At 44.2% G+C, this 26,346-nt stretch overlaps 1 protein-coding gene across 1 annotated transcript in view; it reads left to right on the forward strand.

Moving 5' to 3' along the window:
- The window catches only part of LOC147624932 (protein root UVB sensitive 5-like), a 57,091-nt gene that overhangs the window by 153 nt on the left and 30,592 nt on the right, over window positions 1–26,346 (forward strand). The window contains exons 2-6 of the mRNA XM_086818173.1: window positions 50–143; window positions 821–889; window positions 18,390–18,559; window positions 18,799–18,899; window positions 18,982–19,037. Of these exons, the coding sequence (XP_086674299.1) occupies window positions 58–143; window positions 821–889; window positions 18,390–18,559; window positions 18,799–18,899; window positions 18,982–19,037 (482 nt within the window). The 5' untranslated portion in view covers window positions 50–57. The remainder of the gene's footprint in view (window positions 1–49; window positions 144–820; window positions 890–18,389; window positions 18,560–18,798; window positions 18,900–18,981; window positions 19,038–26,346) is intronic.

Genomic DNA, 26,346 nt, shown 5'->3' on the forward strand with positions numbered 1-26,346 from the left:
TCATCATACTACCGAGGTTGTGGCTCACTCATGTGGGCAACGTTTTCAGGGGAAGGTATGTTTGAGCAGCTAAAGCCCAGCTTGGACACCGCATGGCTTGGTGAGGAGTTTGTGAAGGTTCGGGGCAGCCTACACACTTACGGGTCAGTCTTCCCACACGGGGACAATTTTGGGACTTAAGGAGCGCTTCTTTGGACACGTTTGTCACTGGGTCCAATTGAGGGGTTGAGATGAGTTTGGAAAGCCTTCCTATTGGTTGTAGGTGGTGGTATAGCTATGTCCATTCCCTGCTATCATCTAAGTAGAATATGGCCCACATTGCTGACATTTTGTTGCCAGATCAGAGTTTGATGTTGGAAGCATAATGATAATGCTGACTTAGTGACTCTTCTAGCTGGCGACTGCTACCATGCCTGTGTGATCAATCAGCTTGTTGCTTCCTTGTATGATGGTTTTGATAGTTGATTGCCATAGACACTCTTCTTTGTTGTGCGTCAGAATTTCGAATGAAAGTTACCAGGTGATGTGGGCCTCCCTCATTTCTGATGTGTTAAGACGTTCTATTCAAGTATAGAATAGAGCTTACTTTATCAGGGTGGCATTAATTGCTAGCATGGCTCTACCACCACCTTCTTGTGTGTGTAGTGAAGATGCAGTAAGCTGTGTTTTGCAGTGTGCTTACAGCGATTGCTGCATTTTCTTCAGATAGATTGGAGCATAAAGATTTAAGTCTCAATGGCAGTAAGGCCTTGAATTAGTGCTTTTGGATAGGTTTTATTGAATGGTTTGAAAAATGATATGTCCTTGGTTTATGCTGCAGCAACTCAGAAGAAGATGAGCAAGCGTTTATGCTGATACATGAAAAAATTGGAAACACTCTCATGCGCAAGTAAGAAATGATGAGCATTGCTGTTTTTTAAATTAATTTAGTAGTAAACGTGGTTTTTTTAATGTACGAGGTAGATGCTTGAATGTGAAGCTTGGGATGATGCAGTAGTCTTTTCCTAAACTTTGTATATCCTGACCAAAGCATAACATGTTATTGGTGCTGTTGATCTAAGAGTTATGGTATTTCTGGTTAAGAGTAAGAGGTACATGTGGCCCTTGCTTCACTGTATCTTTTTGATCTGAGAAAAGAAGCTATGTGATATCCTATGCCTCTTGATGGAAAAATTCATCTCATTTGTTGGTTTTCTAAGATCAAATGTCCCTACAGAAGCATTGGTTAAGCTTATAAATTGATGCAAATGAGTGCTTCTTAAATGATTAAATACTTTAAAATTTTGGATGGATCTAAATGATCTTAAAAGGTTACTAGTAGAGCATTTGTAAATAGAACAAGGAGATACTGACACCTAAATGTAAGAGAGCCTTCCAGCTTGGGATGCTGCTCTGTTAGGCATCATGTGATTGAAGTTATGTGTGCTCGTAATTTTGTTATCACTGTAAACGTAATGTACTATGGAAGATCATAGCTAAGGCTTGTTCTAGTCATAAAAGGTCTCTAGTGCTGTGACTGACCTACTTTTGAATCAACTTGGCAGCTGAAGTGTAAGATGAAAGCTTTCTTTCTTGTTGGCTGCAGCGCGGATGCAGGCCAACAAGAATCATAGGGGAACTTCCTGCCCCTTTCAAGCGTGCCCCCGTTTCCCCAACCCACAAAAGAAAAAAAACCCAAGTCAAAGTGCAACAATGAGGCGGGGAGAGAGTCTCGGAAGCTTTTCCAAACTCACAGAACATGCAATGCTTCCAGTGATTTAGTTTATAGCACACTTCCTGCATATGAATGTGGAAGACATATTTGTATTTCTCTTTGTTTGTTAGTTGTGGAAACCATTGAATCTGAAACTAGTTATAGGTGCTTGGGATGGCGCAAAGAGCTGTATTTGATAGGGAAGAATAAATTTTATCGATAAAGAATATGGTATGAAGACCTTGGCTCTTGTGTGGCTAGATAGTGGGAGTATGGAGAGTTCTTTGGTGGAAAGTAACAAATTGCTATGTATACATCTCTTGAAAGCTGGCTATATAAGTCCATCCACATATAATCTCTGCGTACCACTAAGATCATTTTGCGCAAGGGTGATATATGCAACATAGCCACGCATCTTGATCCTCGTACCCCCTTCTCGATTTCATTTTTATCCTTGTACCTTTGGTAGTCCCCTGTGAACATTGAAGGTTCTAGTGGATTTTTTGTGTAAAAGGCAATGTCACGATCTTGAAAGGTCTCGTTGAAGTTGCCTGGTGCAGACTAGAGTGTGCCATTACTGTTTTATAATGCAATAGAAAGTGTACATCTTGTCTCACAGGGTGCCATCTCTAGTGGGCTTTGTTGGCCGCTTCTCTTTAACAGTCACTTTGCCATCTTTGTACGTCTTCAAGGCTCGTTGCTTTTACCTGCCCGAGACCTTGGTTTGATTGGTGTTGAATCTGCGTACATGTATCCTGTAACTACACTGGCTAGGTGTGAATGCCCTTGGGCACCGTCTCGTGAACAAAATGCTCGTCAACCCTTAAAATGTACTAGCTTCAAATGCCCAAGATAACTGAAAGATACATCGTTGCACAAGAAAGGAAAGCACTGCACAGTACACCGCCATAGGGGCTGTGAATGAGGGCGCCCCCCCCCCTCCCTCTCTCAATATTGAAGTATATTATTGGAGAATTTAATTTGGGTACAAAGTTCCATGGGTTTTCCAGCCAGATAATCCAATGCAATGAACATGAAGACAAGTTACCTGAACGCTTAAGGAAGTAGCGAAACCGCTCTCACGACTGAGACGGCGAAGCTAATGACAAAAGCGTTTCTCTGCTCGAGTCTCTGAGACGAGCATGCTCGTCTCTGACCCCGGCTCGAAAAACAAAAAAACAAGTTACCTGAACGAAAGTGTGTCGGAGTATCGAATGGTGCAGAAATAGCTTAAACGATTGTTGATGCAGAATTCGTTGAAAGAGTCAAAGTAGACTGGCCAACTAGTCTCATACACCTGGATGGAAGTGAACATGAAACTGCTGTTCCAGGACCACGCACAAATAGGCATTCTCGTACTAGAGCCTGGCTCACCTGCTTGTAGAGACCGTGGTTCAGGCCTTCCAAGTATGAGTACACGAGCAAGTACAGGTACATGAATAGGTACAATTACACGAACAAGTATGAGTACACGATGTACTCAAACAGGTACTCTCGGAGCTGTTTCATCGCAAGTACAATTAGGTACAGTGGGATATTTAGCAGGTACCACTGTGTACAGCTGGTACAAGTGGAACAACCGGTGCGCCAAGGCAAGTACAGCAGGTACAGTCAGGTTCAGTACAGCGGCCGGTTCAAGCAGGGTGCAGCTGGTACAGAAGCAGGTACATGCGTGTACAGTTGGTACACAGCAACTGGTTTGGAAACAGGATTCAGCAAAGCAGTTGGGTACTGTGGTACACTTATCTGCAGATGGGTACAGTAGTTGGGTACCCTGCAAATGCAGGCGGTACAGCAGTCGGGTAGCACCGATTTGATAAGTGATAAAGAAGGGAGTTGTGTGAGGCTGGTAGGTGGAAGGGATCCAACCCCCCCCCCCCCCCCATGTGCCACGTGGCACCCCCCCCCCCAAACCTCAAACAATGATGATGGGAACCTCCTATTAGTGCCCACACACTAATGTGTGTTTACATGGGCAAAAGGGTGTCCGAAGGTTGGGCTACCCTCACATGGGTCCCTTGGGCCCCGAGAACTATCCAGGGCCGATGCCTAACTTTAATGAGGTTATAAAACCTTTATAATAACAAACAAAGGTTTAGTTTAATACTTACCACGTGTTCACATGCCACAAACCATGTGAGAATACAGGGCATTCACACGGTTCATGGGTAGGCATCCCCTACCCGTGAACTGGACATGTCATAGCAGGCAGTCACTCCCGTTCCTGGAACCTATAAATAGCAGGTCTTCCCGAGCATGGAACTAGCTTAGTAGGAAGCCTAAAACTGGGATCCCTTACAGTGGGTTCCATTTTGGCCACACTATGGGTGGCACGAGGCTTGGACTTTATCATGGATTTGTCTCGTACTCAGCAAACAATGATGCTATTTGGACCATTGTTGACAGGTTTAGCAAGCATGCACGTTTCTTGCCCGTCAGAAAGACCATTAAGCATAAGCATATGGTCAAGATATTTGTGGCACAAGTGTTCAAACACCATGGTACGCCTAAGTCCATTGTGGGGGATAGAGATCCCCAGACTACGAGTCTCTTTTGGAGAGCTCTGTTTGACAATATTTTCACTAAGCTGGACTTTTCATCGGCTTATCATCTCCAAACGGATGGGCAAAGTGAGGTTGCAAATTCAGTTGTGTTATATCTCCTCAAATGCTATGTTGCAAATTAGAAAACAGCTTGGGAGAAGTACCTACCGCTTACAACAACACAATGCATGCCTGCACGAGAAAGGCCCCGTTTGAGATTGTATATGGCATAGTGATATTGCGACCCATCCTAAGCACTAAGGATGAGATGAGTATGTTAGAGTTCTTGATGTTGCCATTGCACAAGTGCAGACAATCCTTGCTCGTTCACAGGATAAGCATAAGAGGGCTGCTGTCGACAAGCATAGAAGAGAGGTGGACATCAAATAGAATGCTAGAGTATTGTTGGAATTTGACAAAGCAAGACTCTGTAAGAGGCCAGGAAAGGAGGGAGCATGCCCTAAGCTCTCTACTAGGTATTACAGACCTTTTAAGATGATAAAGCACATCAATGAGATTGTTTTCCGGTTTGCATTGCATGATCATTGGAGGATTCGCAATGCCTTTCATGTGAGTCTATTGCGGAAGTATGTGGGGCAAGAGCCAGAAGAGCCGTCGAAGGTTAATGAGCTAGAAAAAATTCTCCAACTTGGCAGGTTGTGTTTCAGAAGGAGAGAAAGCTACTTTTCCAAGCATACCTTGTGAAGTTCAAGAACTACTTGCCTATCGACCCAAAATGGGTTGATGAAGACTACTTCAAAGATTACCCACAGCTTCTTCAGGCGTATTTGGAGGCTGTAACATGTAGCGGAATTATTTGTAATGAAGGATCCTGCCACACAAAGTCTCACACTGCCTTCTTTATCCTGAGTTTCGCGAGTCTTTAGCAATCCACTTTATCACTTTAAACTTTAAGAGATGAGAGATAGATCTGTACACCTTATTAGGTCCCAAATTACCCATTGAAGGGCCCCCTCCTATTGCTAGGAGTATTTGCTTTATTATCTTTGAAGAGAATGAATGAAGGACTGACTTGGGACTGTAGATAAGCCAATCGCAAGACCTTTGAAAGACCAAGAGTCGGGCTGAACTGTACACGGGTGTAGAAGCACCAATGATGACCGATCTCAAGCCTATGCACTCTTCCAACGGAATGTAGGAAGGCTGCGAATCTGAGGCTGAGAGAAGGGGATGATTAAGACTGTTTCTAGGTTGTGTTATGCACTATAAATGAATGAGAATGCTACCTTTTACCTTCACCAAAGAGGTTGTAGCAAAACAATGAGATGTATGGATGCTAAATTTTGCATGAAGGCTGAAAACGCAGGTACTGAAGCTTTTCCTTCCTTGGCTGAATGCTGGCTGATGCGTTTGTTGATGTGTGCTCTATATGCTCAAGTGATGTGGCTCCAAGAGGCTGAAGACTGAAACGCTTATGAGATGATTATGGAATGATGTGAAGCAATGCTATTTATATGCACTTTAGCTGCTGGTTGGCTGGCTGTGAAGCACACCGCCAAACTCTCTCCCTATTGGCACCCCCTCTAGACACCCTAGAGGCCCACAATGTCTACATCAGCCCTGGTACTCAAGCCTCCAACTATGAGCTTGTTGAGCACCAATCTCCAGATACAAGGTTTCCGGATCTCCATGTATACCTCGGTCCAAGCATGCCTCTCTGTCCTGCTAACACTCCAAGTGGAAGAAACATACCTCCAGCACTGTAGCTAACAATCCTGCTGGCACCTGACCTTTAAATCTATATCCATAACTCGCCGTCGCATGATGGGACTACTACTCACACACCCCTATGAGTCACCCAATCACATGGCAACACCCCCTGAGCTCTTTGGTGTTAACTATGGCACTAAGCTCAAGAAAGCTCTCCTGCCAAAACCTGACACCCCCAGCTGGCAAGCTCCCAACCAACTAGTCACATGACCATGTGGAACCAAACATCCACAACTCATCATCCCAATGCACAATCTCTGATGTCAATCATCTGCTCCAAACTGTTGCTCCACTGGTACCTACTTGTACCCAATAACCTGTACACCTGCCATGCATCTTGTTCCCATCCCGCAACTGAGCAAGTACCTGTGAACCTCGACAACAGCTCTCGTCACCAAGTGACCTAGCCTGCCTCTGCATGAATGCTGATATCAACCTGTACACCAAGCTCCCAAATCAATGCTCATCCTAGGGATGAAGACTCATGTGCCTGTACCCTGTAATCCAGAAGGCCATCTGCTTGGGGAATAGGAGTGGCTCAAGCAACCACATCCCCCTCTCAAGGTGAACACCCTGAGAACCTAAAGGAAACACCTGTACACCAGCAAAACTATGCTGAACTGGCACAAACTCATAGACCCCCTCTGCTGTTGAGAAAGGACTAACTGTCTTCCACACACACTACGTGAGACATAGGCCCAGAGAGAAAGAAAACAAATCTGCATAAAGAAGAAGAAGCAATGATACAATCAGCCCTGTGCAAGGGGTGGTCCCCGTAAGTGCAGGCATGATGAGCAACTCCCCTGAGGGAGGACCCGGGCCTGGAAGCCCCTGTCAAGGTATCTCCAAGTGAATAAGAGCATGGCCTTATATAGCTCCTTGTGGAGTTGGCCGACTGGCTCTAGAAAAAAAAACCCACAACTGGACAAAAACAAACATGTGATAATGGGTGGCCAACCCTACAACCAAGGGCCTTAACATGAGGAAAAAATAAGGTGCTGCCTAGGAAAAATCTGGGCACCCCTGATACACAACTTGGGCACACTACCATGAGATGAATAATGCTAACATAACCTTGGTTTTCGACTGTGTTTAGGGAGATTCAGGGAAGGACTTTACAGTTGGTATAAGAGCAACCCTCTATCAAATCGTTGTTCTACAAAAGTTTTACAAGGTTTTTGTTGGCGTCAAGGTTGCACATGTATTCGTGTGTCATATGGGATGCCAAGTGGAATTGCTCCTATGATGTACGTGTGTATGGCTATACGAGTACCCAACAGGGGCTGTAGGCGGCTGAGGTTTGCAAGGCATGAGGCCTATGTAGATAAAACCCCTTGGACGAGTCTTAAGTACAGGTTCTTAGAGCTAGAGAGCTCTTTCCATGTCTCAACAATGAGAGAATAGTTGAATTTGTAGTTTTTGCCCAAAAGCACTTGAGAAAAGCGCTTTAAAACTCACTTATAGCCCAAAGTGCATCTTTTTAATAATAAAAGCTCTTCTCTTGTTAGTATTTAAAAGGCTTTTAATCTTTTGCTTTCCAAAAGCTAGTCGCATCCTTCCAAGCCTATAAGGTGGCCCTACACTACTATCTCGCCACATGTCAGTGCCACATCACCATCACCAGGTCACCTTTTTAGACTCTTTTTTTTTTTGCGCGTTGCATTTTTGCATATCAGCAACCTGTATTTTGATGCTTCGTTGACAATGCTTCGTTGACAATATCAGCAACCTGTATTTTGATGCTTCGTTGACAATGTGTTAGTCATCCCAGACTTCCAGAAACCTTTCTGTGTGTGGAGTGTGATGCATCCGGAAGTTGAATTGGGACTGTCCTAAATCAACAGGGACATGCCGTAGCTTATGAAAGCGGTTGTTTGGATGATGTCGAGCTTTCTTTGGGCATCTATGAGGAGTTGGTGGCTGTAATTCATGCCTTGACCATTTGGAAACACTACCATTTTGGAGCTGATTTTATGGTCATATGAGGATGGCAAACGTCTTTTCTAGAGAGCCATATGTAGCTACAGCGTCAATTGCCTCACATGGGGACTTATCTGCCATGTGTGAATTGTACCATACAGATGTTGATTTTGGGCATATATGGATTGATTTAGTGGCTGGACATGTACATGCCTCCTTTGTGATCAAAGAGGGGTATCTAATGAAGGATAATTGTCTGTGTTACATGAGGAAAAAGGTTATAGACGAGCGCCATACTCCCCCGTATGCAAGACAAAGAGGTATCATACCTACTACGCGCATGATAGAGTACTATTTCTTTTGGCTTAGTATCAGCAAGGATATTGAGGGATATGTACGTGCATGTATCACATGCCAGAAGGTCAAGTTTGACAAGCAAAAGGCTCCAGGTTTGCTTCAGTCATTGCCTATTCCCTTGTAGCCATGGGAAAGTATTGCAATGGCCTCACGTAGGTGACACGAGTCCTGGCCTCGGTATGGGCGACACGAACCTCCTTGGCCACATGTATCTTGGCACAAAGTAGGAGAGAGCCACTTGAGCGGCCAAATGGTGACATCCCCCACCCTAGCTTCTAAACAGTTGTCCTTAACTGAAAAGCCTCTGTCACATGCACTCTGCACTATTGGCTCATCATCAGTGCAACACTGTACAGCAGCACCACCCTGTAAGATTTGATATTTGTCGTACACAGTGACCCCATTGTAATCCTCAGTCCAGGATATGTCAGGCACGAGCTACGTAGGTCATTCCTCACCCTTAGAGAGTCAGTCAGTCAGTCAAGTCCCTTAACCCACTTGGAGATAATCATTTGTCACATGCACTCTGCACTTAGTGCATGGTGACAAGATGGCTCATCATCATGAGTGCAACATTGTACATTATTAGTACCTTTTAGGATATGATATTTGTCGTACGCCATGACCCCATTATAATCCTCAGTCCAGGATAAGTCAGGCATGAGCTACGTAGGTCATTCTCAGCCTTAGACAACAGTCAGTGAGTCAGTCAATCCAAGTCGCTTAACCCACTTGAAGAGATACACTCATGCATGTAGAATCAGTAGAAGCCTTAGGGTTTGCATTAGAAAGCACTCAGCATAATGCATAGCATTCATCCACTGCATTTAGACCATGGCAGAAGCCTTCAGATACCATCTAGCATTCATCAGAATTCATCCAGTATTATTCCCATAATTTATGGCATTTATTGGGCATTTTTGTATCATTTATATATTTTTGCCAGGACACATGCAATCGGTCAGCTCTGTAGCTAGCCGACCAGCATCACAAGCCCAAATAAATAGCTGAGCATATAATCCATTCATTCATTCATATCATCATCAGCCTTGAAGAACTCAACACTTGGAGCCTTCAGCACAAGGAGCATAAGCGATTGCAAAATTCAGCACATCAGCCTTCAGCGTTTTCCTCATCAGCATCTAAGAGCATCAACGCTTGTGCAATTCAACCTCCATTCAGTGAAACGCAGCATCTACAGCATTCAGCCTGCAGATCCCCTTGCGTTTTCAGCATTCATACAGTTTTCAGCACCCTCATATGCATCGTTTTGCTACAGCCACTTGGTGAAGGTAAGACTCAGCATTCATACATAGTCTAGAACAGTCCCAATCAGCCCCTTCTCTTAGCCTCAGATTTGCAGCCTTCCTACATCCATGGTAAGAGTGCATAGGCTCGAGATTGGACATCATTGGTGCTTCTACAGCCGTGTACAGTTCAGCCCGACTCTTGGTCTTCCGAGATCTTGCGTTTGGCTTATCGTCAGTCCACCGTCAATCTCTTCAAAGTAATAAAGCAAATACTATTCCGGTAACATGATAGGGGGCCCTTCAGTGGGTAATTCGGGACCCCATACGGTGTACAGTTTCTCTCTCTCTCTCTCTCTCTCTCTCTCTCTCTCTCTCTCTCTCTCTCTCTCTTAAATCTCAAGTTTGAAGTCATGAAGTGGATGGCTAAACTCGCGAACGCTAAACTCAGGATACAGAAGACGGTGTGAGCATTTGTGTGACAGGATCCTCAATTACGAATACTTCCGCTGCATGTTACATTGGTATCAAAGTTAGCTTGTCCACACACACCGTATCCTAGCGTGAGGGCATCCTTGGATGGTCAGATTGCGTTCCAGCTTGACCACCGACTTCAGCATCATGTCTAAAGAGGAGAGTACCCACCATCAGCCGGAAGACGTCTCCCCCGAAGGAGACCTTGCTCTTCCAACTACAGCAGACACCATAGCTCTACTCAGAGCTCAGAACCCATGGAACGCCTCCAACTCTTGGAGGCAACAGCAGCACGTCCTCCTCCGCCTACAACAACCCCCGACTACATCTCCCTCTTCTTTCAGATGGAACAACAAAGAAGAGAAGACACGGCTAGACGGAGAGAAGAAAAAGCAGAAGCTAAAGCAGAAGCTAAAGCAAGAAAGCAGCAAGAAAAAGCAGATAGAGGGGACTATGAGGAAGCCCAACGCAAGATCGAAGAAGATTGGCGTCAGGCTGAACTCGCCGATCGGACGCACCAACGAGAGCTCGATCGAGAACATATGTTACTTGAGCACCAAAGGGAAAAGGAGGCCATGCATCTTAGATACCAACACCTCTCTTCAGTTCCCCTAGCCTGAAGCGCCACCAGCGGCCAACCAACAACCCACGACATCGACTACCGTCATTCGAAGTCAACCGAATTTTAGTAAGTATGATGGTAAGTGTTATCATTTAGCAGTTAATCAATTTATTCATCAATTTACTGCTTATTTTCCATTAGCTAGGATCACAGATCCTCAAGATAGAGTCCATGTAGCGGCTCCCCACCTTACAGGTGAGGCAATCACTTGGTGGCAGCATTGGTCTAGTCTTCATACAGACCCAACCACAGGTGTCATAGCTTTTAGCTGGGATACGTTTGTTCATGACCTAAAGACCAGATTCCTCCCGCCCCAATATATGACCGGCCTAGCAAATGAGTTCTATGGACTCAAACAGAACGGGTCAGCAGTGCTTCGGTTTTCTGGAAAGGTTATCACTTTAGCACAACAATTAGGGCTATCTGAGCAAGCCAAGATGGATCAATTCATTCGTGGATTAGATCCCAACATCGGGTTCACAGTTTGCAACTTTGAACCCAGTACATATGACCGGGCTTTGACTCTTGCTCAAAATGAAGAAATGAAGATGAACGGAGGCAAGCCCAAGCAGTCGTCACAATCCAGTATCAAACCCCAACAACAGCAATCTGCTCCGCAACCAGGAAAAGGTTAATGCATCTTCTAAAGATGCTAAGAAGGACGGCAGTAATAGCTCTAGTTCAGGGAGTAAGAAAGATAAAGAATCTAAGCCTAAGAAAACCCCTGAGGAAAAAGGCTAAAGCAGGCATCACTGGAGGCTATCTTCCTCCAGAGGAACAAAGGAAATACCAGTCAGAAAACAGATGCTTTTTCTATCATACCATAGAGCATGGTAAGAAGGATTGCCACAAATGGCAAGCGGAGCAAGCCTCCAAAGCTCCTTCTCCCACAGTTGCCACAGCATCTGCAGCTCCTCCAGCCTCGCCTACTACCACAAATGTGGTTCAGCTTTTGCCTTCTATGCATCCTATGCCTTCCGTGGTATTTGATGCTAAGCAGGAGAGTGAGAGCAATGATGCATAAAAAAGCCTCATCCAAGCTTATGGCTCTGCCAAGGGCCGGCAGTTTGTAGTACTGTTTGACATGGGCAGTTCTAAGGGCGCCATCTCTCCCCAGTTGGCTAACAAGATGAGCTGCACATTAGTACCATATCGTTTGGATGTGGATGGGCTCACACCTAGTCTCCCCAGTTGGCTAACAAGATGAGCTACACATTAGTACCATATCATTTGGATGTGGACGGGTTCACACCTGGTCTCCACACCCAGATATCTCAGAAGGCACAGCAGTTTGCCTTTGAAGTTCAGAAGGCCTCATTCCAACGAGATTTCATTGTCTCGCCTCTTTTGGGGTGTGACATGATCTTAGGAATCCAGTGGTTTCGTCAATATGAGCCTATTCGTGATTGGGGACAGGACACTTTTACTATCTGTAAAGGTTTTCCTAAGCCTGTCATGATTCGTGGGGATAGAAGAATTCTTGGCATCCCATTGATTTCACACCTCCAGGCCCGACGAGCTATCCGCAAGGGAGCGGAAGGAGCATTGATTTATGCTCAGACAGCTTCTATCTCATCGATAACCGATTTCTCATCTTCTTCAGTCGCTCAGTTGGCAGATCTCCTTTCTCATTCATACATTTTTAAGGATGATCTCCCACCCAGTATCCCACCCTCTCGTCCTAAGGATCGTCATATCGATTTGGTCCCTAGGGCAGAACCTCCTAGCAAGTTTCCCTCTTGTCTTTCCAAGACTTTCAAGGGCAAGCTAGAACAAGAGTCAGTACTCAAACATTTCAAAGCTATTTCTTATGGACGCATTTTCACAGTCACCACATACCACCAAGCACTTAAGTGACTCCCGATGCTGCCAAGTGCCCAGTGGAGTGATCAGCACAGGTCAGCTCTTCCACCAGGTTGGAGGAATGATTAAGTACATTCCTCGTCAGCACATCCCAGTAGCAGATGTTCTTAATAGAAAGACCAGCATCTAGAATTCAGGAGTCTACCATTCTCAACGTCTTTGGAAAAGACTTAAATGGCATAGAAGATCAGTATGTCGGTTCCGCAGAGTTTGGTACTCAACCCAATTTGGCCCTCAATTTTGAGCTTGGCCATTATTGAGTTCAGAGACAGGCAACTAAGTTTAGACGAGATATCCACTTCAAGAAAGGGGATGGAATCTATCTGCGCATCATGAAACAGAGATTGAAACAATTGGACAAACGTTGTCCTAAGCTTTCATTCTGTAGTTTTGGACCTTTTCCAATAGTTAAAAAGATAAGTGATGTCTCCATAAAATTGAAGTTGCCTAATAGTTGGACGATGCATGATCTTTTCCATGTTTCTTGGCTAAAACCATATGTTGGACTCAAAGTTTTTAATGTTTCAGATGAACAGCAGCCAGACGTGGTAGACGAAGCAGAAGTCATCGAGCCTGAGCAGATCCTTCTTCATCGTTGGAAGCATGGTCCCGGTCACGACGGATACGTCAGTTCTATACGAAATTCCGAGATCAAGGTATCCACGAAGCCGTTTGGCTAGACAAGGAGTTCTTTCAAGAGTACCCCCAGTTGTTGGCGGACTACTTGGAGGCCAAGAACCTACCGCCAAGCTAAGCAGGAGGGAATGTCACATGCACTCTACACTGTAGTGCATGGTGACAAGATGGCTCATCATCATCAGTGCAACATTGTACATTATCAGTACCTTTTAGGATGATATTTGTCGTACGTCGTGACCCCATTGTAATCCTCAGTGCAGGATAAGTCAAGCACGAGCTACGTAGGTCATTCTCAGCCTTAGACAGTTAGTCAGTCAGTCCAAGTCCTTTAACCCACTTGAAGAGTGCATTCATGCATGTAAAGTCAGTAGAAGCCTTAGGGTTGGCAGTAGAAAGCACTCAACAATACATTTCAGACAAGATGAATAGGCACAGACACCAAATCAAATAACAAAAACTGAAAATTAATACGATATTGCACTAGGGTCGGAATGGGCGACCCCTGCTCGAGAATATTATATTATCAAGGATTATTTGTATTACAAGCTTTGAGGGCAATCAATTCCAGATTTCCAGATACACGTGCAATGAAATCAATACCAAACATAAGGTACTTGTTGATGTCGATAAACACAAGGTCCCACCTTATGCGTCTTCTAGAGACGGCTACTCACCAATTCCCAATCCCAATGGCAGTCAAGGGCCACCTCCTACCATCCATCCACGAGCTCCTCATGTTTGCCAGGTACAAGCGGTTACCCACCAGACTCAGGCGAGTCCTCTAGGCACACACGAGGTAGCATGAGCGGCATGTAAGAGGCACACAAGAGGGCAAACTGTGGGCAGCTTATATAAGGCGTACTGTAGGGCTCAATGAGCAGGGCTTCAAGGGGCTTCTGTATGGCTGAATCAGAGGGGCTGCTTACAGAAGACACACACCACAAGCGGCATGTAAGAGGCACACACGAGGTAGCATGAGCGGCATGTAAGAGGCACACAAGAGGGCAAACTGTGGGCAGCTTATATAAGGCGTACTGTAGGGCTCAATGAGCAGGGCTTCAAGGGGCTTCTGTATGGCTGAATCAGAGGGGCTGCTTACAGAAGACACACACCACAAGCGGCATGGGCAGCAAGCTGGAGGCGACATGCAGTGTAGGGAGCAAGTAGGAGGTGCACAAAGTGGAGATGGGGGCTATACCTCCCTCTCAGAGACTCTTAAAATTATCAGGCACCACCAACTGTGTCTCCTTCAAGCTATCAAAGTCTCAGGGAATCTGGGTTTTAACCTAACTCCTACCAAACATAATCTAGCTATTGCCAAAACTATATGCTTAGTAGTATCATAGGCAAACTGGACCATACGGATGTACCTCTCCCAATAAAATGGTCGCCTAGACCGTATGCACAAAGCATACCTCCAAAACCTGATTCCACCCTCTCGGTTTGCCCATCTTACTGAGGATGATCAGAAAAACATAACTCCGTTGAATCTCTAGTTAACTTGCTGTAGGAGCATCGCGACAATCATAAGAGATCTCTCCCCTATTTGGGCACACAAAATGTATCATCACGGAACAACAACTGGTTCCGAATAAGGTATTGACTACCTTCCACCCTAACAAGTGGAATGATCCCTTAGTCCTCTTCTAAATTAATGAAGCTCCCGGCCTGGACCTATTGCCAATACTGAATGAAATGCCCATTGGGCCGACATAGCCCTCTCAAGAAATCATATAAGTCATTACAAAACTAGGTGAAAGATTCACCCTCCCAATCCTAGCAACCCATTCACATTACCCTTCCGATTTTCTTGTGAAGTCTTGCGTAATTGTGTCTACCGCAGGTAACTATCCCCTATATAAGGATAGGACATAGCAATGTTAGAAAATATAGGTACACCTAGAAACTCGACATGCTGCAGATCCTAGCATTCCATACCACTAGGATAGACACCATTATCCATATAAAATTTCCTTGCGACCTTTCAAGTTTAGACAGGGTGATCAATCCTTTCCCAACTAAGTCTTGGTGCACTATACCTCCACCCTATGTCATGGTCCACCCTATAGGTAAACCACTGGAAGAAACATTGAAATAATTCACACGTCCACACATCCGACAACTCTTGTCCTAATGGAGCTCCCATAGGTAAATATACCTAGCTGGCTTATCCTATACGATGCAATGCTCATAGCCTGGGACCCCGGGGTCCAGCAAATCCTATGATCAACCAACCTTCCAACTAGAAGACCATAAACTAACTCAGTAGAGAAAACATCTGCAAAACCCCGCATTGATGCTTCCTAAACTAGTCCCCCAAACATCTAACTTAAACTGCACTCTATAGATTTTGATAGATCAAATTGGCTGAATTTCTGGTACTACAACAATAAAAATCCCATGAATCTCAAATGTGTACAATGCACAAGCTTCTTTGGTAAGTATTATTCTAGGCCCATTTTATTATTATTCAAGGTCTTATTACTAATTGTAAACTTCAAGTGCACACCTTACATTAAAACAGCCGAACAATTAAAAAGGGTGGACAACTTATAACTTGGGTGCCCCTTCGTTAATGAAGCGTGGGCAGCCATGTTTTGGGCAATGTGCACCTCAGGGTCACCCCACTACACACTTGGCACCACCCTGTATGGTGGTGGGTAGGTAGGAGAAGAAATGGTTGAAGCTCCCATAGGGGCTGTCCTCTATCGTTTTGGGCTTCCCAGCTGCTATACGGCCCTTCAACACAAGTGTATGACCTTTTCCATACCTGTACGGGCAACTCTTTTCTTGCCTCCAGCTTCGTGCAGTCTTATATGACTTTTGCTGTACCTAATTATAATCTTCTCCATTGCCCAAGGTGCCCTAACTGCGATACGACCTGTCCGTATAGTGTACAGACTGTATGGAACTAACTAATGGCTGTTGGTACATTGCACGGCTATTTGCAGCATTGCCTGGCCTGTGTTTCCTATTGTTGGAGGAGGCATCGTGTACTAGGTATTATTCACGTGTTTCCAGAGTTATGGGTGGTGGGTTGGAGGTGAATGTGTGGCGTGGAAGGTTCCTTTGGCACTTGAGAAGACTTTCATGTGGAGAATCGGCCTTCTAGTGCTGCGGGTTCTGTTTCTAAGTATAAGAGGGTGGAAGCTTTTGGAGAACTGGGGCTACCTTGAGAGTGCAGCAGTCACCTGGAGTTGAGGGTAGATGTGTGATTATGGGGATCATTTGCTTGGTGGTGAGCTAGCACTCATCCCAAAATTGGTTTTTTGATTTTCAACATTGTTTCCATCTTTATCCTTTGTCAATCAAGTGAGCCCGTGGAGGTAGCTCCCGATCATTCTTAAGCTTGTATAAAACAAATTTTCTTTGTACGTAATAATTACACCTAAGAGAGGGGGGGTTGGGGGTTGGTGGGGATGTGTGTGTGGGGGGCTCATCTTCGGCCTTTAGTGCAATGCTGATGATCGTATGTGTTGTATTGTTTCAATCTATGATTAAATATGTGTTTAATTAAGTTAATAGTGAAGTGTGTCAAGATCCGCCCACCCTGCTACACTTTCTTTTGGATTCATTGCCTTTGTAAACCTAGTGCCTCAAATCAGGGCTTAAAACCAACAAATCCACATTAACTTTATACCCCTTAAATCTGCAAGTAAATCATAAACTGACACCCCAATCCAAATCCTTGGCTAACAAATAGATATAATTAACACTTGATTAATGAAGCTTAATTAAGATAATCTCAAGGAATAAGCATGGGTTTTCATTGCAAAGTTTACTCACACATTTCATTAGATTGTGGCTCTTCAAATAGCCAAATGTACAATGATTAACTTCCATAATCAAGCCCCAAGTAGCTTCCATGAATTTCTCTCCCTCTCTTAATTTTTCTTCCTTGTTTCTATCCACCCACAATCATCTCCCCCCACAATCCTCTCTTAATTTTTCTTCCTTGTTTCTCTCCACCCACAATCCTCTCCATGATTGACTCCACCTCCTTGTGTTTCTTCAGCCCTTCGTTTGATTCTTGGCCATCTAAATTTTCTTTAATCCTGCCTAACCTTTACAATTCGCCAAAAACTTGTTGACCCAATGGCTTCCTTATCACTTGGCCACAATTTCACATTACATTTAGACCCTAAATTTCAACACTCCCTCTCAATGACAAATTGGAGGAGATCTTAACAACTCAAAACTTTACATGCATAATGGCCAGCGGAGCTTTTATGGAAGTGATCCTGTTGTGCTCTCCTTGAGGATCGTGAACAATTGTACCATCACATTCTCAAGAATGAGGAAGCCCATAGCTCTTGCGCTTGCTGCAGACATCTTGAACGGATTCCAATCATTGGTTTGGTCGTCTTGCCGAACAAATGAAATGCACCCTAGACACTGGTAGATTCTTCTTACACATATAGGAGGAATGTGCAAGGAAAACCATTCATTCTGAGCACATATGGCTTGGTTAGTGCACTTAACATCTATGTCTTTTGAGCACCATTGCTCCAATGAACTTGTTTACTCATATAGGAGGAATGTGTAAGGAAAACCATACACATTGAGCGCATATGGCTGGGGTAGCGCACTTTAGCATCCATGTCTTTTGAGCACCATTGCTCCCATGAACTTGGTTTGTTTAGGGGTGAGAGGTTTAATGAACAATTTGAAATTTTAACCATTCTGGGTGTACTTATGGATGATAGCTCCACTGAGATTTTGGTTGGAGATTAATTGAGGTTGAGGTAGCTTTTGTTGGTGATGAGTATTTGACCACATCTGAACAATCTCTTATGAAGGCTTGATGTGGAAAGGAGCCCTCTATTTTTATGAGATTGATTATTTTTTCAACCCTATTGTAAACAAAAGAAAACGGAACAGCCACATACACACTAGTGACTCTCAAGCCTGTAACCTTTTCCACATGACCATTGCCATCTGATCTTACAACCTTTAAAAAAAACATTTGTTCCCCTTCGCTCCCTCCCCCGCCCCCTCTTTGTCCCCCAAAAGGGATACATATTAAAAAAACCCCCAGTCCAGACATTACAAGTGACAAAAACACCCCATAAAGACTTAAATTTGATTTTTGTATAGGGATATATTCCCTCACTACTTCCACTTCCGGTCCCTCAAATGTGAAAGTGTCTATTTTGCATCCCTGTATTACACACTCACACACACACACACACACACACGTAAATGTTTATTTACCACAATAGTGAAACTGAACACTGTTTTCTTGATTACAAAGGATGTTCATTGCTTGAATTACTGAGTTTCTTTTTGTATGGAAACAGGTATACAGTCGATGAGAACCAAAGTTTAAGCATTGAGGAGATCCAGATGGAGTCAGTGCCTTACTTTTCAAGTACAACAAGTTCTCCAGGAGATCAGGTTGGATGGGATTTATTACCAGTCAGCATTCCCCAGGTTTTCAAAGACTTCTTTTTGCCAACAGATTTTCCAGGTATTCATGTGCCAGACCAACATCCATGTTTTTTATTCTTGCGCTATGGATATAAATGCCACTAGCTTACAAACATGGGAATAATTTTTCTTGCTTATGAATATGGATAAGCATGTTGTTGATGAACATGGGGATGGTCCTCTTGAAAGGCCATATGTCCACCTTTCTCTCTAAAAATGTCTTTTGTGCGGCCACGTAGTCGTAAACCTTTATAAATTCCTTCTCGCTTGTGACCACAGATAGCGTGTCGCATGATTATCTGCGCTACATGATTTGGCAGATTCCCACCAATGTGACAGGATGGGCATGCAGTACCTTAGTAACGTCCAGTCTTCTCAAGGTATCATCTCTGTGGTTAGGGTGGGAATTTTTACGATTTGTTTTAGTCGATAACTGAAGCACCCTTTTGTATATGTGACAAGGCTGTTGGCGTGGAAGCATGGGCAGGAACCACTATTGCTGCAACAGCTGCTATTAAGTGAGTTCATGGAGGTCACAACTTCTGATAAACTGATTTGTAAAATAGCCAAGAGTCTATTTGTGAGTTTAGAAAGGAGGTCTATCTTTTGATTAAAATCTCAAACCTGTGCCGCCTTGTAAGATGTTTCTTTCATCTTGTGACACTTTAGAAGCTTAGGAGACTATCTCTTGGGTAAGACGGAGGACAAGGAGGGAGAAGGGTCTTTAGCACTTGTGGTTCTGTGTCGGAGTCTTGTCGTAATGGTGGGCGGGTACTGTCCTTGAGTGTAGCCTTTCCAAGAACAGGGCTTCTCATTGCAATTTCAAGCATTTCTTAATGCTTGTTGTCAGTGTAATGGGTCAGGTTATTTTGCCAAAGATATCCCTGCAAAGTTGAATCTCCAGTGTTTTCTTAAACTGTACCTACTCTATTCCCAATTGGGTTTCCTTCATATATCAATCAGTCTCAAGTCACATGGAGTCTAGAAAATGGCACCCAGGTCCTGTTGAACGTGTCCAAACGTTGTCTGATGGTGAGAAGACTTTACAAGGGTGTGGAAGGGGTCCCCCCTCACACCCATACAAAGTCTTGTTGCTATCGGCACACGAGGTTCAGGTATTTGTGGACTTTCCAGGGACTTTTGCAGCTTCTCTACTTCACAATTAGACCCTACTCATCCCAAGTGCCATTTTTCAAAATGGAATCATATTCCTGTTGCATGGCGTGCATCCAATGATGATCTTCATGTGCTTCCTCAAAGGAAACAGGTTCCTCGTCATTGCAAGTAGAAGCAATGAGAGCATAATCCACAAAATGCCTAGATATATGGCGAGAACTAGCTCGTGTTCGCCGTGCCAAAGGAACCACTACATTGCTGTCTGTAAGGTTTGCAACAGTCAACGAGGCACCGATTTTGCTTGCTGAATTGCTGTCCTCTCTTCTTCCAACGCATCATCAATGTGTGCTGGTCAATGGGTGCAACATGGCATAGCTGGTTGCTGATTTCCAGCCATAGGCTGAGTGTTGTCAGGCGCTACCTTGTGAAGTTCAAGAACTATCTTCCCATTGATGCTAAATGGGTAGATGAAGAGTTCTTTAGAGATTGCCCGCACTTGCTTCATACGTACTTGGATGCTTTTCAGTTGCAGACAATTGTTTAGAAGCCGAGGGATGTCACCATTTGGCCACCCAACTGGTCCACCCGTGCTTTCTCATTATGTATATACATTGGACTGGCGACCATGGCAGTTGCATATACCGGGGATTGATGCAACTCAGGTGATCTGTGGACTTGGCTTTCTGTTGGGACTTGTGCCCGTGAGTACATGCTCGAAAATGCCTGGAGGATTGGTGTTCCATTGGGTATGGTACCTTGTGTACTTGTTTGGAACACGTCTATTTTGGTATAGTCTCATGAATGGGGATTGTCCATACCAATGCTGCAGTGCATAGCATCTTTATGTTCTTGCTCTTGCAAATTGAATTTGCATGTTGTTTTCATACGTGCTTGACTAATGTGTAGTTCAGGGAAAGGGAACGCACACCTATTTGCTTGACTAATGTGTAGTTCAAGGTAAGGGGACACCCAGCCGAACTATGCGTGTGAAACTGTCTGCTGCTGCTGACATGGTTATGTGGCATGTGACAGGTGGTAAGTATTGGTCAGAGCCTAGCCTTAGGAACTAGCATTAATTTATAAGTGAGTGTGTACGCACTTTATTAAGTTTGGGCGACCAAAACTCACTTATAAATAATGGCCAGTCCTGTGTTAGCACACATTGATGTCCCGAGGCAGACAAAGCTCAATGCCATCACCCAGATCTTATCCCCTTTGTTCAAAGAGAGCAACCAGCCATGTGTCCATCCTAGCTTGCACCACAAGGCACTTGTCCTCTCTGCCTGACACCCAAGGTGGACATCTCATCATCTCTCTCTTCCCTCTCTCTCTAGAAGTAGGCGCCTCCCTTCATGAGGTCTTTTGGCTGTATTTTCTGTGCCTTCTCCTTCTCGGCACCATATCCAAGCTTCCAAGAGTGTTTCTAGGTGGTATTCACTCTCCTACACACTCCCAATGACTGAAATTCAGCAAAACAGCTCTTATATTTGTTGTATTTTCTGGTCTTTTCGTTGAAAATCCTAATTTCAGCCTTCCTTTGTCAAGTTGAGCCATAGGGGAAACTTTCCTAGGGTTCCCTTCATCCTCTCAAAAACTTTCCTAGGGTTCCCTTCATCCTCTCAAAAACTTTTGTTGCGAAGGCGCCTCCCTTCATGAGATCTTTTGGCTGTATTTTCTGTTTTTCTCCTTCCCAACGCCATATCCAAGCTTGCTCGTGTGTTTTTCAAGCTTCCAAGAGTGTTTCTAGGTGGAATCACTCTCCTACATACTCCCAATGACTGAAATTCAGCAAAAGAGCTCTTATATTTGCTATAATTTCTAGTCCTTTCTCAAGTTGCGCCATAGGGGAAGCTTTCCCAAGGTTCCCTTTATCCTCTCGAAGACTTTTGTCATTTAGGATCGTGACAGATTGAAGGTTTCAACACTCGAGACATTTTAATCGCGAAGTCTTCTCGCTAACATCGACTCTACTTGCAATTGGTAAGCTTTAATGCTTAATTATGGAAGCAAGTAGGAGAGAAGAGCGGGACTCCATGTTCACATACCCTGTGTAGTGCTCTCTTGTCCTACGTGCACTTTTGCCGATTGTTACTACCATGAGTTGGTGGAACAATAGAGAGCAGATGGTAGGGAACATGGGCACTTGAGAGGGTAATGTGAGTTACGGATCTTCATTGACAACCATATTGTTTCAATACTATAGTCATATGCATTGGTATGGAAATCTGGTTAGAAATGCCCATGACAGTATGTACTTGATTCTCCCAAGATTAATATACACTACTCGAGGGAGAGGTGGGCCGTTCTGGCTCATTATGCGTCTCTTGTCAATTAGCAAATTAGATCTTGTATTATGCTTGTTGTCCATTAAGTCTTGGAGTATTTAAGTGTATTGATTAGCTTTGTGTTTACCCTTGCATTCCACACCAACCGGTGGAATTACAACTGTAGGACTTTCTCCCACTCTGTTAGCCTCACTACATTGGGTACCATGTTGCAGCGCTCTATAAGAGATATTCTTGGCTGATGTGAAAGCTTGAGGCTCTTTGTTTTTTTTCACGGATATTTTCTTTTAGTCTTACTTTCAGCAGCATGATGATGTATTTCATGGACATGATGTAACATTTTGGTCTCATAGGTCATTTTGGAAGTTAATACAACTTTCTTTCTTTTCTTCTTTCTCATACACTCACACTCTCTCCCCCTTCCATAATCCATCATGCCTAAGCCTGCCAATCCTCCATGGGATCGTTTCACCACAGTGCTTGGACCCTCCACTGCAGGTTCGGAGGGAAAGTGTTGGAAATGCCGGTATTGCGGCTTCAAAGGGAATAACACCATCACTTGAGTGCTTCGTCACATGGCAAAGTTGGGAGGAGATGGAATCTTCGGATGTCAATCCATTCAACAAGCCATTATCGATGAGGTGATTAGGGAGAACTCTCTTTTGCAAGTGGAGAACACAAGGACAAGCTAACCTCTTCGACAACAAGAGCTCGAAGAAGAAGACACACTCATGCCCTCTTCCGCATGCAGTAGTGTGAGTGTCAATATCGGGGAAGGATCAGAGTCAAGCTCCCAATCAAAATGACCACGACATCCCTCTAAGGATGCCAGGGCTTGTACAACCCACTTCACATGCCAATGAAAACACATGTTCTTCAAACCCTGCAATGGAAGAGGATGGTCAACGCAATTGCTGCCGTCGGTCCATGTGAGGGATGGACAGGAGTGAGCTAGGCCGAGATGAGGACGAAGAAGGTCACGGAGGAGAAGGAGAGGATTGGTACTAACCCATGATAGAATTTGTCTTAGGCTTAAGAAATTAAGCATAGACCACACTTATTACTTGAGCCCATTTGTTTGGGATGGGCCAAGTATGGATGTAGCATCCTTTCCGATGGATGGAGTGATTGGAAGAGGAGAAGCATCATCAACATCCTTGTGTCTTACCCTCTTGGCACGTATTTCCTACGTGCGGTGGATGTTGGGGGAAGTCGGTAGAAAGACAAGTGGCCACTTCATGTTCCAGCACGTCCGCCAAGCAATCATCGAGGTAACTTTAAACTTTACACAAGTTCATTATTCATAGTACATGTCACATATGTAGTAATTACATAAGCAATTTGGGTTGTAGGTTGGCCGTGAAAATGTTGTGCAAGTCGTCACCGACAATGCATCAAATTGTCATGCAATGGATCGCATGGTGGAGGAGGAGTTCCAGATGATTGTTTGGACTCCATGCGCATCCCATTGCATTGACTTGCTCATGGAAGATATTCGCAAGTACAAACCTCTTGAAGTAAGAGCTCAACACTTACATCTCTCTTTATTTTTTTTTATAGAGAGATGTTTTTCACTCTTATGATGCACCCCCCGTTGCTTGGGAGTTTTTCTAAAATTACTTGTTTTATAGCTTCATGCATAGAGCTTCATGAAGCCTGTTTGCATAGAGCTTCATGAAGCTCTATGTATGAAGTTGGGACATAACACTTTTTTTAAAAGCTGGGGTAGACTGGATAGTTTTGTGGGAACTTCCCAATCTAATCCAAGGTTTATTTTCGTTGCTCAGCAGCGTTATTTTACTGCTTAGTAGCGCTATTAGTAGCTTTTTTTCACTACTCAGCAACGCTATTTCGCTGCTCAGTAGCGCGTCAAGTGCAGGAGCCGAGCTTACGCATCAATTGTCGATTTTGGATGCGTTTGAGGTCAATTTTGCGAATATTCCCAAATCTATGTGTGCACAATAGCTTTAATTGCCCGATTTTGTTCAGAAATTGGAAAAGCCCCAATCTTTGTTGAAACCCTCATCTGTGTGCTACAGAAATGGTCAGCAATTACAAGTGGGTATTGCAAGTATTGGCAGGTATACACCTGTATGAGCAGGTACAATTGAGTGCAGGTACGATTGTAAGTACAAATAGTATGAATGATAAGTACATCGATGGTATGTACATCGCACAGAGATGTGTAGGCAAGGACGGACGTCACGCGTGTACAAAAAGGTACAAGCGTCGCGTGTGTACGGACTGTGCGGCCATGCAGATTGTACGGATGAGAAAGAAAATTCGGGACTTGAGGCAAAATCAATTTGGAGCTTTGATACCGAATGTGTAGGCAAGGACGGACGTCACGCGTGTACAAAAAGGTACAAGCGTCGCGTGTGTACGGACTGTGCGGCCATGCAGATTGTACGGATGAGAAAGAAAATTCGGGACTTGAGGCAAAATCAATTTGGAGCTTTGATACCGAATGTTGGAACCTGCAAGTTAGGATTAGCAGTAGCAGCAAGACACTCACGATAGAGCTCAAACAGAATGAGAGAGTGAGAGGCACACAACTCGATGATGATTACCAAGTAGAATGAGTGGTACAAGGTACAAAGGATAATTACACCCCAAATGATAAGTGTTAGAGGGTGTTCACATGCACAAGGGAAAAAACCTCCTAAAGAGGGAGAAAGTGCCCCAGCTAGTCCTAGAGTGTTCACACACCACTACCTATGACATAGATGTCTAGAGGGGAGAGGGTGTTACAATCCCATGGGTCTCCTAAACACAAAACACAAGTGGTTAGTACAAACCCCCTACATTGATAAGGTTTCTTTGTGATGATGAATAACTTATTGTTGTCAGCATGGTGAGGATGGGCCGTTGTGCCATATTTTCCTTGAGGTGCACTAGGTTTACTGGTATTATATTGGTACTTTTAGAATGTGCAGAGTTGATTTCTGTAGAGTAGAGATCTCTTTATAGACTAGATTCAGGTTTATCTTACGGAGTCAGATTGGTACTAGGCTCAATATCGGAGATCTGATTTCTATAGAGTAGAGATCTCTTTATAGACCTAGATTCAGGTCTATCTTACAGAGTTGGATCGGTACTAGGCTTAGTACCAGAGATGTTATTTGAGGAAGACATGATATGTAGATGTGTTATATAAATAGCGTTGATGGTATGACCTATACTTGATTTTCGTTATGTCTTTGGCTCACCTATATACTCTAGTTGAGGATCATAGCAAATGTTTGATGGCATTTGTTGTGGAGTTCTTGCATGGTGTAATAGTAGGAGGTTTCCTTAGGGCGCATTGTGGATGCACCTTTGTTTTATCTTGGATTTTGAGATGAGAGAGGGTATCACTTATTGCATGCAAGATGGGGTTCTTGGATAGAATTTGATTATTTTGGAATTTTATCTTCAGGATGGGGCTTGAGTTTCTTTTTAGTGCGGAGATACAAAGGTGGAGGTGGATATTATGGTTGGTTCCTTGGGAGAGTCTAGCAACTTCATATGCGATTTATGGTTTCTTTTGAGAAATGGTGCTATTTTGGGGAAAGTTAGTGTTCCTTGAGACTATCCTAAACCGAGGTTCATAGGGTTTACATGTGGTAGCCATGTTAAATATTAATAGTGATTAATGTGGGAATAAACAAGTGCTAGGTGGTTGTGTAAATTAGTATTGTATGTAGGCTTTAAATAAAGCGGTTCCAATGTGTGTGAACAACTGCTAGTATGTATAAGTCTTTTGTGTGGGAACAACCTCTTAGAAGGCATATGTGGTGGCATCATATTTGGCATAAGGTATATGTGGTGGCATCATATTTGACATAAGGCATATGTGGTGGCAGCATATGCTTTAGAATATCTAAAGGGGTTCTCTCCTATAAAAAGAACTTGTGTCTGTAATGAATTTATGCTTTCCACTACTCTTGTACTACCTCAATCCCTTTGCCCTTGTGCTGATTATCTTGTTGGTCATCATCTCTCTCTCTCTCTCTCTCTCTCTCTCTCTCTCTCTCTTCTCCGAGATTTTGCACTCTTATCCTAGGCATCTCATCTTGCTAACGTTTGGTATGAGAGCCTTTGCCTAGCTATGCCAGTGGAGCTCCACACTGAGAACAAGGTGCCTCCTCAACCCGCTGATCCAGAGCCAGGTGCTGGCGTCCGCCACTACCCAGCGCCGCTAGCTGCCACTCTAGAGCCGTATCACCAGCCAAATGGGCGGCACTACTGTGTAACTAAACACCGCCGCTAGCCAGTCAAGTGGTGCTAGTGTCTAACCAACCGCCACCATTGGCTAGACGGGCGGAGCTGCTACAGTGAACACCACCACCGGTGGAGGTTCGCCTGTGTGCGACACCCTAGCTAGCGCTTGCGCCCACTGGCCACCCGCACAACTCCACCCTTCCTCGATGACATAAGAGGCCAC

The sequence above is a fragment of the Cibotium barometz genome, chromosome 24 (assembly GCF_041138505.1).
Source record: "Cibotium barometz isolate CiBa-2024 chromosome 24, ASM4113850v1, whole genome shotgun sequence".
Taxonomy (NCBI): Eukaryota; Viridiplantae; Streptophyta; class Polypodiopsida; order Cyatheales; family Cibotiaceae; genus Cibotium; species Cibotium barometz.